Below are 17,081 nucleotides of genomic sequence, written 5' to 3' on the forward strand. Positions count from 1 at the left end.
AGAAAAAAATTAAAATGCATAAAATGTATAGGCATAAAAGCGACAAGGAAGCTGTGCGTAAGTGAGCGCGACAGACGACGGCGCCATTCTTAGCCATTCGCCTGTCGCGCTCACTCACGCACTGCTTCCTTGTCGCTCTTACGCCTATACATTTTATGCATTTTAATTTTTTTCTCAATAACGATTGAGAATTTTACAAAATGGTACGGGACTTTCTTATTTGTATTTTCGAGTTCTATCTATAACTAAGAGATGCTCACTACTCAACCAGACACCCTGAATGGGCGCGCAAGGATAGAAATAGATCGCAAGAGTACGCTATTAATTCTACCGTATACTTTAAGACATTTCGTGACTTTTGACAACCAAAATTAAATACTCGTGTTACTTATATTATAAATATATATTTTTACGTTACGTATAATTTAATTTTGGGATAACTTTTTGACAATTTAAAATGCCGTTTTCTGTTTTGAGAAAGACAATTTGAAATGCCGTTTTCTGTCTTGAGAAAAACAATTTGAAATGCCGTTTTCTATCTTGAAAAAGATAATTTGAAATAGCGCTGTCTTTAAAAAGACAATTTAATAAATGCAATTGAATGTTCGTCGTATGAAAATTTTGTTGGCCCTGAAAAGGGCCGATTGTGGGCGAAGCTGCAGAACATTGAATTAATAATCGGTCCAGTAACCGGACCGCTCGATCACTTGATTGAGTCGATTAGGTATCGAACTCATCAAGTTTGCGAGAAAATCTGGTCGAGCCCGAAGACCCTCCCAAACTTCTATCGCGTGATCGACTAACGCTGCTGTCGTCCTTTCGCTTCGTGGTTCCCAATGCTGAACCATTTGCACCCAGACATTCTCTATAACATTCAGATCTGGCGAACGAGCTGGCCAGTCAAACAAGCAGATCTCCGGATGATTCCGAAACCATGCTTGTGTTTCATGTGATGTGTGCACTGCGGAATTATCTTGCACCAATCGGATAATTGACATGTCTTCTGCAGGGTAGATTGCGCGTACTGAAGGAAAAAGAACTTCTTCCAGTATGCAAATATACTCTGTTAAGTTCATCCTCGTTGGAATGTGCACCAATTCTCCGATTGCAGTGCCAGATATCCACCTCCACATAGCACATGAAATTTTTCCACTTCGGTGAAGAGGCACAACATAGTTTGGATCCAACCGTTGATCCCTTGGACGCCACACGTGCGATCTGTGATCAGCGCACGATACGAAGACCTTTTCATCGGTCCATATTGTGGTTTCACACTCCGCACAGCTCGTCACCAGATTTTGCAAAGCGAACGCGACGCGTTGGTCCCGATGATCCGGAGTCAGCGGGATTTTATGAGCTGGACGATAGCAATGATATCCGACTTCGTTTAAACGTCGCCGGGCAGTCCTGTTTGATACCGCGACGTCCGCTCTGTTGATCGCCTTTTGGACGCTGCCAAAAGGACGATCCGCAACAGCAGCGACGAGTGCCTCGTCCTCTTCTACTCTGGTGATACGAAGACGACGATTATGAGTGCGATGATTATGCAAAGCATGATCTCCGCTCTCATTGTATTGTCGTATCCATTGTCGAACAGCTTGTACAGAACACGGAATATCAGCAGCAATTTCTGCTACTGATTTTCCGGCCTGCCACTGTCTGATGATGCGACTTCGTACCTCAGAGCACAAAATTGAAGCCATTATTCGCAAGAAACTATTCAATGTATATATCCGCGCACTGCTACGATACCACGAAAAGTAAAGCTCGAAGAAGAATCAACATATTCTCGACAATAATAAATGAAAATCGTGACAGGAACGTAACACACAGTTAGGCGGCTTTGCGCTATTTTAAATTGTCCGATTATTAATTCGATGTTCCGCAGTTTCGCCCACAATCGGCCCTTTCCAGGGCCAACAAAATTTTCATACGACGAATATTTAATTGCATTTATTAAATTGTCTTTCTCAAGACAGAAAACGGCATTTCAAATTGTCAAAAAATTATCCCAAAATTAAATTATACGTAACGTAAAAAATATATTTATAATATAAGTAACACGAGTCTTTAATTTCGGTTGTCAAAAGTCGCGAAAAGTTTTAAAGTATACGCTAGAATTAATAGCGTACTTTTGTGATCTATTTCTATTTTTGCGCGCCCGTTTAAATATTAACGCATGCAAGCGAGAGAACGAAGGTGCGCCTATAATAATTTCTTAACGATCACTCATGCGTTCTCTCTCACATGCACGTTTGCGAACAGATCGGAGCACGAAAACGCCTTCTTCCAAATTTTCCCCTGTCCTTTTGCTTCTTTTGACGTTCCGCGCCTCACGTACGCAATTTGCGGTGAGGCCTGTGGGGACGATCCTCTGGCCCCGGTGGATCGTCCACCGAGATGCCGGTTGAGTCGGTATTTAGCGGGCCAAATAAAAGTCTTAATTATTTCAACTGACATTTTAATTAATCAACTTAATTACTAGTTGGCTTGGCTAGAACCGAAAGCCTTAGAACACTTATACCGCTTGCCGAGAAAATAATTTTTCTACCACGTGTACGTTCCTCTCTTGAGACTCGCAAGAGCAAGAATAATAGAATAGAGAACCGCTTGAGAAATATCTCAGGCGTTGGAGGAGAGAGCATATCGTTCACATGTTTTATGCAATGCGCGTGAGGGGAACCGCGCAGAGACGCTCAAGCGCAGGACCAAGCGCGGGTCCGTACATAGGCGCAGGCCTCCAGGCCTGACGCACACCACCCCACCTCACGCGCGGTAGCCGCCGTCGCCGCAGTGAGTCAGGCCATTATTGCCGGTCACTGTACTGTGCTAAATTTATTAAACTCGCAAACAACAAAAATATTAGAAAAACCAAAAATTTCTTTACAATAAATTTTGTACGATAACAAAGTCGGGGATGAACCCGCGACTCACACAAGGCATGAATTATACAAAGGAAAATATATACTTGAATATTGAAAATAAATTTAAAACGAAAACCAAGAAATTTACCCCGGCTATAATCTAGCACAAAGTAGTAGTTCGATACGGAACTGAACTCAGCCGCCGCTGTTCAACGGATCTTACAACGACAAGGCATATCTTAACACGACACAAACGATACGACATACGGAAATAACGACACGAGAAGAGAATAACGACACGAGAAGGAAGTAACGACACGTGTTAGCAATAACTCAAATGCTCGCCCTGCCTAATCGCAACGCAATTACTAAATGCACGCGCATTACATTGTTTCGCAACGCAATCCATTTTCAAACGCACGCAAAAGAAATAACTAAAAAATGCCGAAAATGCTCGGAACGCAATTCGATACGGAACAGGCCTCGCGACGCTCTATACAAAAACGCAGATACCGAAATGTTCAAGATTTGAAGTTAGTAATTAATTATGTCACTGCCGCGGGGGCAGCACCTCGTGGCTGATCACTGGCGACGGATCGATATCGATCTGTCGTCCGATAATCGCCTCCGATTCTCGAAGGCGTTGTCGGTTCGAGGCTTATCAGTGTTCGTCTAGCCGTGCTAAGCATCACCTCGTGTGCAACAACGTGCAGTGTGCTTTTCTCACAATTCTTACTGATCGTGCTACTCATCATTCAACTCATCGTTCAACTCATCGCCTTGTCTCCAGTACAACTCATTTAGATCATTTTCGCAGTGTGCAACACGCCAAGAATCTTCTGGAAGACATCACCCTGCAGCACGAGGCGTGTTGAACTTTGTGCTCAGTAGCTGATCACATCTCGCAACGTGTGAACTCACGATTAATATAATTGTGACTCATTGTTTAAACTCAGTGCGAGTTCTCAAGAACAGTTAAACAGACAGATATCAATTTAAAGACTAACTCAAGCGTGAAACTCATTTATAAATTCTGTGCGGATCTCATCTACCGGCCACGTGTTCAACGCGTGTCTCCGCGTAACTCGCATATTCGAAGGACTAACACCCGCCTTTTCGCGTTAAATAAACCGGCCACGACCGCGTAACATCCCCGCGGCGTTAATTGTAAAATCTCATTTTGTAATACTCATTTGTATACATTTAGAACTCATTTTTAAACAATTACGTTTTTTTAATTTTGTGTTTTATGCGTTTTTAATTTTTTATTGTCTGAATATTTTTATATTTGTTACGGTTATTAAAGTTTGGATTTTTTATTTTTATGAGTTTAATTATAAGGTATGTTGTGAGTATGAGTGATTGTTTACATTTTTTTACGTTTTTTAAATTTGGTAGCCTTTAATGCTTAAAACATTTTTATATTTACATATTATGTTTTCAAATACTTTTAGAACTTTTGTGTTTTTTTACTTTTGGAACTTTAAGGTTTACTGTAAGTGCAAATCATTTTTATTATTTAATAAAAAACTTTATTAAATAAATTTTTTATTAATTTTTCTTTTACTTCAAATCTAAAAATTATTGTGCATTTTATAAAATTAAAATTATTAAAATATTTATACTGGAACGTTCATAAGTTTTTATATATCTTTATTTCATGATAATGCTGTTCCATAAAAAAAATTCATATAAGTGTTAAACTTTTGGACTACAGATGATAAAAATGCTTTCGTTTTCTTATAAACATTTTTGCTTAATATAATTTTGTAGCAACGCGTGCTCATAGCTGTAAAAATAGTTATAGGTAGAACTCCCCGCATAGATGATGATGGTACATACCCCGTCGATAACAGACTACATGTGCATCCGCAAACAGAGATTTGCGTTTATCGACGACAATTTGCCCGCCGTGAAAAAAGCACGGTCAAATTTAAAAGTAAGTTTTTTTATTTATTATATAAATATATAATGTTTTAGTGGTTAACGCAGAGGGTGTCGGTGTGAGGGGCTTGTTGATACGCGACGCAGAGGGGATCGGTATAAGAGGCTTGCTGACACACGAGTTCCAATTCTTGGGGGCAATGAGCAAGGTGCGGGGACGAAGGAAGGATCTACAGTGAGAGAAATGTTTAAAGAGGAAAATCAGTGGCGTGGATTTATATGAAGAGAAAAAAGGAGAGAAGGCCAATCAGTCGTATTCGCAATTTCCCGTCTGTACGCTAGATAGATTCCCCCCCTCCCCGCGCTCCTCTCGTCTTAGGTTCTTCCTTCGTTCCGGCACCCCGCTCATTGCCTCATAGATTAGAATCTGTGATTATTCCCTACTCACATAGGTATATATACGTTTCATTAGCAAAAAAATCTTAAATTGATTGTCAAAACTCTTTTTCAACTTTTGCCGCATTTTTAACGTCACGACGTAATACATATTGTACTCAATTTTTGTTGCATTTATGAAAGCATTAAGTGATACGACATATTCTAGTAGAATATTATCAGCATTTTGGCGACATAATATGCAGCACATAAATTGCAAAAAATGCTGTGTTAAATTTTGCTGAGTAAATAATATGAAAACATCTTACACTACAAAATGTGGTCATTGTCAGAGGAATAATCCTTCCTGCGGAGATATGAAATGGCTCAGCTGCTCGTGTCATTAATAAAATAAGATTTCTCGCTTGTTTTGATTCCAGTTTGTACCACTCAAGATCATGTATGGCACGATTTATTGCTTCACACTTAATACGTACACATAATAACATAAAAATTCTACAATAATTCAATCTATATGTTTGTAATTTAAAAAATTGACAATTTATTGGGATGTTGAATAAGTTTTTGCTCTTTTTTTTTGTAAAAATTAATACTATATTTAAAAAAATTAGTGTAGCATTGTGATCAGTACTTAGGGTCCGTTCTCCGGACCGGAGGTGAAGTTGGCAGGTAAATATAAAAAAATAAACTTTTTGTAGAATTATTTATCTTTTTTATTGGCGCATTTCTTCTGTACAACGTAAAGTTAAGGATTTCATGAGATCATACAAACACAGAGAATACGTACCTTAGGCAATGCAAATGCTTTCTGCCCGCGAGCGGCTCGCGGAGCGCTGTTAATATACCCTGCTCTTGCTAAGTTGAAAACTGTAGCAATTAGCTGAATTGTGGGTGGCAACCCCGAGAGTCTAGAATCATCGCAACTGACTGAAAATTCTTTGGTGGCCTGATCGGTGAGCTGCTGCAAATTTGGCGGTTTTATGTTGTGCGTGCAGAAACTCTTCTGGTTATATCTGAACCTTTTGTTGCTAGGGACTGTGCTAAATTTATTTAATTTATAACAAAAGAAAAATTATAAAAATCAAAAATTACTTTACAAAAAAAATAAATTGAACGTTACCGAAGTCGGGGATGAACCTGCGACTCATACAAGGAATGCAATAACAAAAGAAAATAAAAGGTAATTTGAGGACCGAAATGTACCTCGTGACTATACCAAAAATACAAAAGAATTTACTAATGGAAACCAAGAAATTCACCCCAGCTACAATTTAGCACAAAGTAATTCTGTTCGAAACGAAAAAGGAAAATACGCATACGGTTCGAAAGAAGGGAAACGCAACGCAAAACGGCACGCGAAAGAAAAAACTCAACGCAAAACGGAACGCGAGAGAGATACGCAACGCAACGGAACGCGAGAGAGATACGCAACGCAACGGAACGCGAGAGAGATACGCAACGCAACGGAACGCGAGAGAGATAGTATGGGCTGCCGACATACGGCGATACAATGCCCACTTCCCGGTACCCCACCGAGAACGGATCGGCTTCCGAACTTTCCTTACACGTGCGTAGACGTGTCGCGGCACTCGCGAATTCCTGTTCGAACCCTCCCTTTCACCCCAGGGCTCAACGCTACACGCTCGCAAATACTCGCCGCACGCCGTCTTCCCGTGATGGCTGCGACTCGACGTCCCACGTCGCGATGAACACGGCACTCCGCCGATTACAGCTTTTCCCCTCGGTGGCTGAATACACTCGGAGAGCCGGTATGGTCCCACGGCGCGGCGGAATCCGTCGACGCCGTCCTCAAATCCGCTCTGATGCGGTACTCACGCCGGCACCCCGTGCCGGTCACGTGATCGGTGGGTGATCGGCAGCTCCTCGCCGCTTTTCCCCCAAAATATCCGTGGCTTAGAATTGCCAGCCCCTGGCCGGAACCTGTTTATTAAAACGTAATTAATTTTACGATACCGGGCGACTTCTGGCCCTTCGTCACAAAACGGCACTCACGATACGGCACGTGAAAACCGCGTGCTCAACAGCTCGCCGGTCGCTCTCCCTCGTCGTCAGTCCCGCCGGGCGGAAAATTCATGGAAGACTCGCTCGGCGAAATCACTCAAGCTCTTCACGGGCGGAAAATTCATGGGAGACGTCTTCCCTGTCGGCGACAACCTCTGCACCACTTCGTCGTCGGTCCCGTCGGGCGGAGTTCGGCACCTCGGTCTCTGTGCGACTACGGCGAGACTCGCGAACGGGCCCGTTGCCAGGCCAACCGCGCCGACGCAATACCTCATTACGGTGTCGGTACCGCCAATTTTCGCGAGTCGGTAAATAGCCAGGTCGGTAATCCGACACCGAGACCGCGAGATAACGCAGTTTTACGTTACAGGGCTCGGAATATAACATTAGTAAAAACCCTGTCACTAAAAGTATTGTCCATCTCTAGCTACTACTTTTTCACATTGTTCTGGCAGCATTTCAATTCCACGTCGAACAAACAACAGGTTTTTCTTAAGCTATCCAAGAGTCGATTTATTTTATGGCATCTTTTTAAGAATCGTAGTTCTGCTCAGCCATGTCATGGGGCCATCGATCGGAACATGTGATAATCAAAAGGTGTAATATTTGGTGAATATGGTGAATAAGATAAGATTTCCCATTTAAGCGTGTCCAAGTAGATTTTCACCGCTTTTGAAACATGTGGCCAAGTGTTGTTATGCTGCATAATTACTTTGTTGTGTTTCTGTTTGTATAGTCGCTGTTTTTCCCTCAATGTTCGGTTCAAATGCATCAATTGTAGTTGGAAGTGATCTATCGTAATGATTTCATTCGGTTTGTGACAAAGCGTGTGCCTTTGTCACTAAAAGCGACCATTGACCCTAGGCGGCATAAGGCTACCTCAAGTAGTTCCTCGGGCGATCATCGGCTCGAGCGGTGCAAGGCGCACCAAAGTAAATTTGTCGGGCGGTCATCAGCCCGACGACGGCGCGCGCCGTAAAGTTGGGAGTAGGAGCTCCCCCATTCTCATCTCGGTGACTATATAAGCCGAGCCCGCAGTCAAGCGGATACTTTATCCAAATCCGATCTTCGACCCAAACACGTCCTCCAGATCCTAAGACTTCGGGTGCTCCCGACTCGAATCCGAACGCTTCCGGTGAGAGCTCCGCTACCTTGGGTGCTCCCAAGATAGACCGTAACCTCCAGTTTCTCGGGACCTCGGGCGCTTCCGAGGCCCTGCTATACCCGTGGCCGGATACCACCGGTCGCCGACGCACTCAGATACTACAGGTCGTCGAAATCCCCCGGGCGGACGCTCCCGTCCGGGTCTTGAATCCGCCGTACGGCAGTCAGCCGTCGACACCGCCGCGGTTGGACGCCGACCGCCGCTGTCTCTCAGGGCACTCGGTGCCACCGTGATCTTCTAAACAAGCGTTTTCGTCCAGGTCTTTGGATCCTAGGTGCAACCGTCAGACGCCGACACTGCTGCGGTCGGGCGCTCCCGACCGCCGTCTTTCCGATCGCTCCGGGCAATCGTGGGTTCCACCGGTGGGCACCACCGTCGGTTTAGATCGGATAAACAACGATCGAGTCACCGTCACCAACACGTCGATCCGCAGTCAGGCACTCTGAACTGCCGCTCAACGCACTTGGGGTATCGTGTCCTTTTCCCAAGATTTATAATGTTATCTACTGCACTGTGAGTTCCTCTACATGGCCGACTTATCTTACGCAACTCTCGTGTCCCGGCTCGCGCCTTCGCGAATTCTGGCTCCGACGAGCCTAACTCTGGCACCCAGCGACGCGCTACGTCGCCACCATTACAGGTTTGAGCAGCTTATTGTAAACTACACTCACCCGATCCCACCAAATACAGAGCAGAAGTTTAGTACTATTGATATTTGGTTTTGGGTGCGTTCGGATAGACGCTACCAATTCTATCAACGCAAACGCTACCATCACTGGTCATAAAGCCAACAGCGTGATAGCGATAGCAAATTTCGTAAACGGTATTAGCGTAGTGTAGCGCAACAAGGTAACATCAGTTGTGCATGCGTTCCGGAGTTTAAATTATAACCTTATTTATACAGGGTGTTTCTGATCAGTGGATTTTACCGTAAATGGTAGATAGAACTGATCGAAACAAGACAAAAAGTCCTTTACTATTTTGAAAAATTTTCAATAGTTTTTGAAAAAAAAATTAAAATATATAAAATATATAGACGTAAGAGCGACAAGGAAGCTGCGCGTGAGTAAGCGCGACAGACGACAGCGCTATTTCTACTCATTCGCCTGTCGCGCTCACTTACACGCAGCTTCCTTGTCGCTCTTACGTCTATATATTTTATATATTTTAATTTTTTTCTCGAAAACTATTGAGAGTTTTTCAAAATGGTAAAGGATTTTTTGTCTTGTTTCGATTAGTTCTACCTACCATTTACGGTAAAGTCCACTGATCAGAAACACCCTGTATAAATAAGGTTATAATTTAAACTACGGAACGCATGCACAACTAGCATCCTTGTCGCTCTTGCGCTAGACAAATTAATTTTTTTTCTCAATAACTATTAAGAATTTTGCAAAACGGCACAGGACTTATTAACTTGTACCAACGAGACCTATCTAACTCTGACAGTTTGTCAATATGGAATGATACACCCTGTATATATACGAGAGATAAACCATTGAAAGGAATTGGTATACAAAATTGAGGCATTACTTGAGTAGGAATTACTTGAGCATTGGCCGGGCATTACTGAAAATTGGTGGGAATTGGTGGGTATTACTGGGAATTACTGGGCATTGCTTGGGCATTGTCTGTGCATTAGTGGGCATTGATGGACATTCGTGGTCATTGGTGGGCATTATTGAACTTTGCTAGAATAGCAATACGTATTATAATTCGCATTATTAAAGTATTGTTACCATTTTTTTTTGTAAACAACGATATTTTATATTAAACACATTTATAACACGTAATAAAGCTTAGATATAAAGTAAATTATAAAGATTGCGTTTTTACATTATCGACGGAGACCATTTCGGTTGGTCAAATAAAAAAAAAAAATACTATTGCTTTTTCGTTGCTGTAGTTTTGTTTTTAACTGTCACAGTTTGACATGATCTAACGTGGTCTAACTTTGGGTGTCCGCTGAATATATTATACTGCTGCAGATATTTCCACAATCTATTACGACTCGATTAAGGCAAATATTATATCATACATATTGTTACGCCTGGTATACGGAGCAGCATGAAGCTGCCGGCTCGCTCCGAGGTTTCGGTTCCCCGTTGCCAGGAGAACGAGGATTATTATTTATGGTTAAGAAATGACAGTTCTACCCGTGTCTCGAATCGGTGCAGACGTTGTATCGCTTGCATGCTCTGTTATTAAATCGTTCTTGTTCATTTTTATAAAAACGTCTTCTTTTCTTTCGCGGAGCTCAGGCGCCGCGAGTGTGAGTGTGTGAGTGTGAGAGACGCGAACGCGGAGACGTTTGCCGACCCGTTCCCGGCGTAACAATATTATTACTATCAAGTGTTTATTTTAATTGTATTGAATCGGAATTTTTCTCTTTCCCTCTTATACAGAGAAAGAAAGATAACCTCAAAAGTCGTTATCAATTTATTTAGACACAAAAAATCATTCATTTAGAAAGTTTCTTATATCACTTTTTAATTTAATTATTATTTGTTAACATTAAATTATCCGCTAATATATAAAACATAATATATTTTACAGATGGCAGAAATAAATTCTGGTTCTGAAATAGACAGTGTTCAGTCAAACATAATTAATAATTTATGTTACGTTGCCACTTGACGACTCGGCCTCGAGAGGATTTGAGGATTGGTTTATCCAAATAAGTAGCCTGCCCGTTGTCCAAGTCATAGGCCGAACTTTATTGAAATTGAACAATAGGCCCAATGCTTTGGAGATCAGACCATTTTATAGATCGCCACGGACCAGCGATCGCCCCACGTGCAGGAATCGGATTACAAATTACGTAGTCTTGTCTTAATATGAAATTGCGAACTGTCGCGCGCTCCTCGATCACGCTTTTTTATATTACTGCTAACAGAGAGATTTCCTACGGTTCTCCGCTACTGTTCGTCGGTTAAATTTGAACGTTTTATTAATTTTGTGAATATTTATATCGCTTGTTAACAGTCAACGAATGTCGGTTTTTAGTTTACCTTTGTTTATTAGCGACGCTTGCTCGTCTTTATTTTTATTTATCTTGACAACAACGTCGATCTCGTCGCACGCGTTTTATGTTTCCTTTGTCTATTTCGTCGTTAACATTTTAAAGATTATAAGAATTCCGCCTAATTAAATTGCTCGAACAATTTAGAAGTTGACATATTTGCTGAAGCTGAAATATCTTTAAATATGAAAATTCCTGCACTTTTAAAAAACTTATTAAATGCTAGTGGCTTTGAGAACAGGATTATTATATCCAATATAAATGATTCAGATATTAAAGACATTGTATCATTTGCAAGGAATGACTTATATAGACTTATTAACAAAGAAGATTTACCAAATTATTATGGTTTGTATTGCAAAAAATTTTTACTATTTGAAATAGTGCCTGGACATAAACGTATGGTATTTAGGCTTTCGGAGTATTATAAGAAAAAGTTATTGCATAATAATAACATAAGAAAGTTATATAAAGTTAAAGAAAAACTAACCAAAGAAACTGAGCCGAGTGAGCAGAGGAGTCAGATATTGCATGAAGTAAATTTGAATAAAGCAAGTACTTCATCTTCTCAATTGTCATCTTTAGCACATGAAAAAATAATAGATAATAGTTCCTCAACTAAAGAAGTATGCACCGTCTCTTCTGGATGGATACTTGTAGTAGCGTTCCGCTGCTGTTTACTTACAATAGGCAATGTTACGTCCAGGCCGTTGATTATCAAAGATAGGAGGTAAGGATGAGGTAGGTCTGGGTAACTTGACCTTATAATCTCGAGATACACAGTAAATAGTGTACTCGAGATACCGCTCACACCAAAAGCTACGACAAGAGTCAATGTCCCGAGAGACAATGTGACGTCTTATCTAAGCTGCGTGATCGGTGGCCGCTAATTTTGATAAAGCGATACAAGTATCACCTGTTATCAGGGATGGGGCCGGTGCGACTTACAACTAAAATAATTCGAGAAGGCAGATTTACAAAAAAAAACAAACAAAATATATTTCTTAAAATTACAGTAAAATGCGTATACAAGTTTAATTAATTATTATTCACAAGGATGACTTTAAGGAACAGGAGGAGAGAAAAATGTAGGCAGGTGTGATTCAGGGATAATAAAAGGAGTTTGATGTTCAGGATGATAGACAAAAATGACAGGATCGTTGTTGGAAAGGTTATATTCTGTTTTAAAAGCTGGAGGAGGGAAGGATTGAGGTTCAGGAGTTTCTTGAGGTGGGTGAGGGTATTTGTCGGCTACTTGGTCGAGGAAATGTCTGTAACTGGAATTAGGAAGAGATGCGAATGGAGAAGAAAAGGAATGAGAAAAACTCGGGAGAGGAACAGGATGAGGATTATTCGAAGCAAACGAGGGGAGTCGGTGAGGTGACGCGATCGGCGATGGCGAAAACGATGGGCCTTGGGCCTCGCAATAATCCGCGTACAATCGAAGCTCGGGATAACAGATTTTACAGTTGTAGCTTCCGCCGCATGGCATCGGAAGTTTTCTTTTTAACTCGGTAAGCAAATAGTTGTATTTCGACGTATTCTCGTCAGAATCAGCGGAAGTGCGTGGGCAAGTTCGGCTCACTATAAATGAGCGGATCGATTTAATAATAACTTCACGGAAAATTGAAGAAAAATGAGAATCAGACTTACTACTTGGGCAGATTATTAAACAAGCGAAGTTTTAGCGTCAAACGTTCCTCTGGCGGAGCGATGGATTCGTGATTCCGGTGGAAGTCCGGCGGATTTGAGCAGCTCGTGAATCGGGTGGTTAGAGCGGCTACGGATCGGCTGATTCTTCCTTCTGGTTTGTTTAAGCACTCACGAATCGCGGTTAAAGTAACGGCAGGTGTCAAGAGACTTTTTAGAATGTACAATGTTCCGCCCGCTCGCGCTTTTTATATGATTGAAAAGGGCGTTGTTTACGAGTGCCGTGCGCACCGCTTATCATAGGGCAGTCTGATTCACTTTTCCGAATTTTCCGTTGTTATGACTCTTTTCTTAAAAACAATGTACTTGACCTTTCATTTTATCGTTAGTCATCCTTGTGAATTAGAATGTTCTAGAAAGAAAGAAATTAAAAGGGCGTGGACGTAACACCCCCGGCCTTAGACAAATGCTGAGGTTTGAAAGCTCTGCATTTGCAAGATGGAAAAAAATGAGTGGGTTAATTTCTTTCTTTCACGAACAATTTAAGAGCTAATTTAAAATTATCGGTTGCCCTTCGTTCCAGATAAAACATTTCTTATCGGAAAGTAAATATATATTTTTTTTTGAATGGAGAGCACACATATCCGTTTTATCTGAAAGGAATGCTGGTTTCTTATCTATTTATAATTGAATATATATATATGTATATATGTATATAATATTTAAATGCTAGGGTAGCAAGTTCCAATTATTTGGAAGGTGTCTTGCCCGAATCCGAGCCGGATTATTGTTTCCTTGAGGTCATCAATTGCCGCCTCACTTTTGTGCTCGATCCTGAAGGTGATGGCTGCGCTGGTCTCATGTAGGTGACGGCGGATTTTTATCCATCCTACTAATCCCTTGAGGTAGGCTTTGGATACTATTTTGGCTCGGTCGGACCACTCGTGTTCTTCGTTCAGTGGTCGCAGGTAGGCGAGGCCGCAGGGGATGGCTTGCCAACGGAGTTGGCAGAAACGATCCTCCAGGAGGTATACCTCGAAGAATGGGACCTTGATGGTCCGGCCCCAATCCCGCAGGGCGACGTATACCGTCTTGTCGATGGTGTAGAGGATCTCTCCCCGTCTCCATATATGTTCTTCCTTTACCGCCACCACTGTGTTGTCATGGATTCGATCGGGCGGAATGTGCATGAACTTGCTCTTCCTTTCCATTCTTCTGGTTAGATCTTCCGTCAGTTCTTCTAATTCCTCCTGGCTGTTAAGTAGTTGTACCCAGAAGAGCGTGGGGGAGCTGACCTTAATTATCCGGGCCTTGAGTTCACTTCTGGTCAATGCCTTGGTATTGATGTGTTCAATTCTCGACTCGGTACTCATTTTCTGAAGATGTGATGAGGTTAGTTAGTAAAATTAGTTGGATTTTTATTTATAGGAAAAGGGAGAAAAGAAAAATTTTATTGGTTTTATTTATATTATTATTATTTTTTTTTTGAAAAATTTTTTTATTATTTTTTTATTTTTATTATTATTATTTTTTTATTCTTTTAATTCGAACGTATATGTTGCTGTTTTTTCTACTGGTATTGTTGGATAAACTTTTGGATGTAAATTTTCCATTTCTAGATGATTCTGGGTGAACGTTGTTTCTGGATCCTGTTTAGGAGCGCTGGCCTTTTCGTATTTGTTCCTTCCTTTTCCCAGATGTAGTAGTAGGTTGGTTATAGAATCCCAGATTGCTCCTATCAAGTAGATTGACCATCCGTAAACCGTGTGTAAGGCATAGCCATGTACGAGAGTATCTATTAATAGTTTGATTGCTCTGCAAGTAAGATATATTCCCATTAATCCTGCGCTGATATTGCCAAAAATTAAGAATTTGCTCCAAAACTTTTGCCAAGTTGATATTGCGATTCTTTCTATTGATGCTTTGTCAATTAAATTAGAGATTGAGCCTCCTTGGATTAATGTTGGTTCACCCATGATTCCTCGTGCAAGAGTGTTAAGAATGGCTGGTCGTTCGGCTGGAAACATTATGTGATTTTTCAAATCATCTAAATCTGTTTGTGTGTATATTCCGCTCGTGGCTAATGATCCTGGGCTCACATATTTCCAAGTCGGTCTTGTCATTGGTTTCATGACTGTAGGTCGCACTGATTCTACTGGTCTTGGCAAAAATTTATACCACGAGTTATCTAATCTGAACATTGCTGGAGCCAAAGGATTACAGTTTATTTGAGTCCCCTGTTGTAATAGTATATGTGTTTGTGGTGTTAGGAAATAAGTTTCGTTCCCTCTTATTACTGGAAGTTGATCATAACATTCCTCTGTACTTGCAATTTTTACTTCCGTGGGTACACATTTTATAATGTGAATTACTTCTCCTGTTGATACGGCCATGTATCCTGGTCCTTTCATGAAGTGAAAAGCGAAAATATCTGGTGATTGTGTTGCTATTGCTAAAGAATTTCTTAATAATTGTAATTCTAATCTGCATTGTTCTAATATTACATTTCTGTATAATAAATTAAATTGCTGTCGTACATGCCTTTCTACATAAACGAATTTTGAATTAACATATGTAAATAAATCGTAGGATGCCGAGGATCTGTAATTTTTAAATATGTATCCATTTGGATCTGTTAAAAATATTACTAATTTCGGGTGTTCGGTCTGCGTTAATGTAAATCCGCAGCTTGTATATTCGCCTGTCCTGGTTAAAGCGAATACTATATCTCTTTGATTTATGGTATATACGATCTGAGGTGGTTCCACGTTATAATCAGTTATGCTTTCGGCGATCCCTCTGTATAAAAGACTGTATCCTCGTAGATTGCAAGTGTCGCCCGGCTGGGGTTCCCAGAAGGTATTACCTCCTTCCATATCGGTGCAACGTGTAGCTTTTAATTCGCATACAACTCCGGATCTTAATAGCACTTGATTAGAATTTAGTCGGATGTTTGCAGAATAATCTTGTAGCGTTATCTTGATAGTGCTTAATACGATGACTTGCTCCCATGTTCCATAAGGATCGGAGTAGGCGGCTCCGGAACAGGCTCCGTCGTTGTCCACACTTCCGGCCAGGACCACAGGACGGCTTGCGGTAGCATTCGGTTTTAATCCGGTTATTAGTGTGTTGCCAATTGTAAATGTTCCATCCAGATGCATATGTTGACATACTTCTCTTGAGACTTCGTGTATGTATGAATATTTTCCATTATGTACTTCCATGGTGTGCGAAAACATTCCGCATTTTTTAATCATCCTGTCTATTTCCACTTTGCATTGTATAACTTTCACACTTGTAAAATCGTCTATTTGAAGTAGCTGTAGATAAACTTGTGTAGTGTTTATTGAGACGGTCGGAATGTCACATTCTTCTAAGTCGATAAGAGATAGTGTTGTTAGATTAGCTGCTGCTGAGCCACAATCATATCCTATTATCCCGTGGGTGGAAGAGATCGATATTGTTAGTAACAAGAGTATAATTAGTTTGCGGTAATGGTCCATCTGAAAAATTTAATTGGTTAGTGATTTTTAATATGTGAAATTCTTAAACGATTAGGATGCACAATTCGACTATTTTTATTGATTTTAATTTTTATGTTATTTCTATTTAAAATTTCCATAATTTCATGAGGTCCAGAATAATGATCACCGAATTTGCCAGGTTTCGGACCTTTTAGCATGAATACGAAATCACCGGGTTTAAAAGTTTGCGTATTTAATTTTTTATCGTAATATTTCTTTGATTTATTCTTTGCTTCGATTACGTTTTCTCGCGCATTTCCTTGTATAGTATGTAATTGAGTGACGAGGTCTATTAGATATTCGTCGTAGTTAGCCAGCTTATCTTCTGGTCCCAGTGGTTCGTTTGATGGAATTCTGGCAATTTTTCCGAATACTAATTCGTATGGTGTATGTTTAGTGGCTTCGTGCACGCTTGTATTATAATTAAATATCGCGAGACTTATCCACTTATCCCACTGATTTTGGTTATTCGCGTATTGTTTTAAATATTCCCCCAGAGCGTGATGAGATCTTTCCAATGAGCCATTTGATTGCGGGTGAAATGCTGTAGTACG

The 17,081-nt window shown here is 40.9% G+C and overlaps 1 protein-coding gene across 1 annotated transcript in view; it reads right to left on the reverse strand.

The window, feature by feature from the left end:
- Positions 1–4,446: 4,446 nt before the first annotated feature.
- The window catches only part of LOC139111719 (odorant receptor 13a-like), a 113,830-nt gene continuing 101,195 nt past the window's right edge, over positions 4,447–17,081 (reverse strand). The window contains exon 5 of the mRNA XM_070672189.1: positions 4,447–5,608. Within this exon, the coding sequence (XP_070528290.1) occupies positions 5,363–5,608 (246 nt within the window). The 3' untranslated portion in view covers positions 4,447–5,362. The remainder of the gene's footprint in view (positions 5,609–17,081) is intronic.

This window comes from Cardiocondyla obscurior, linkage group LG25 (genome assembly GCF_019399895.1).
Source record: "Cardiocondyla obscurior isolate alpha-2009 linkage group LG25, Cobs3.1, whole genome shotgun sequence".
Lineage (NCBI taxonomy): Eukaryota > Metazoa > Arthropoda > Insecta > Hymenoptera > Formicidae > Cardiocondyla > Cardiocondyla obscurior.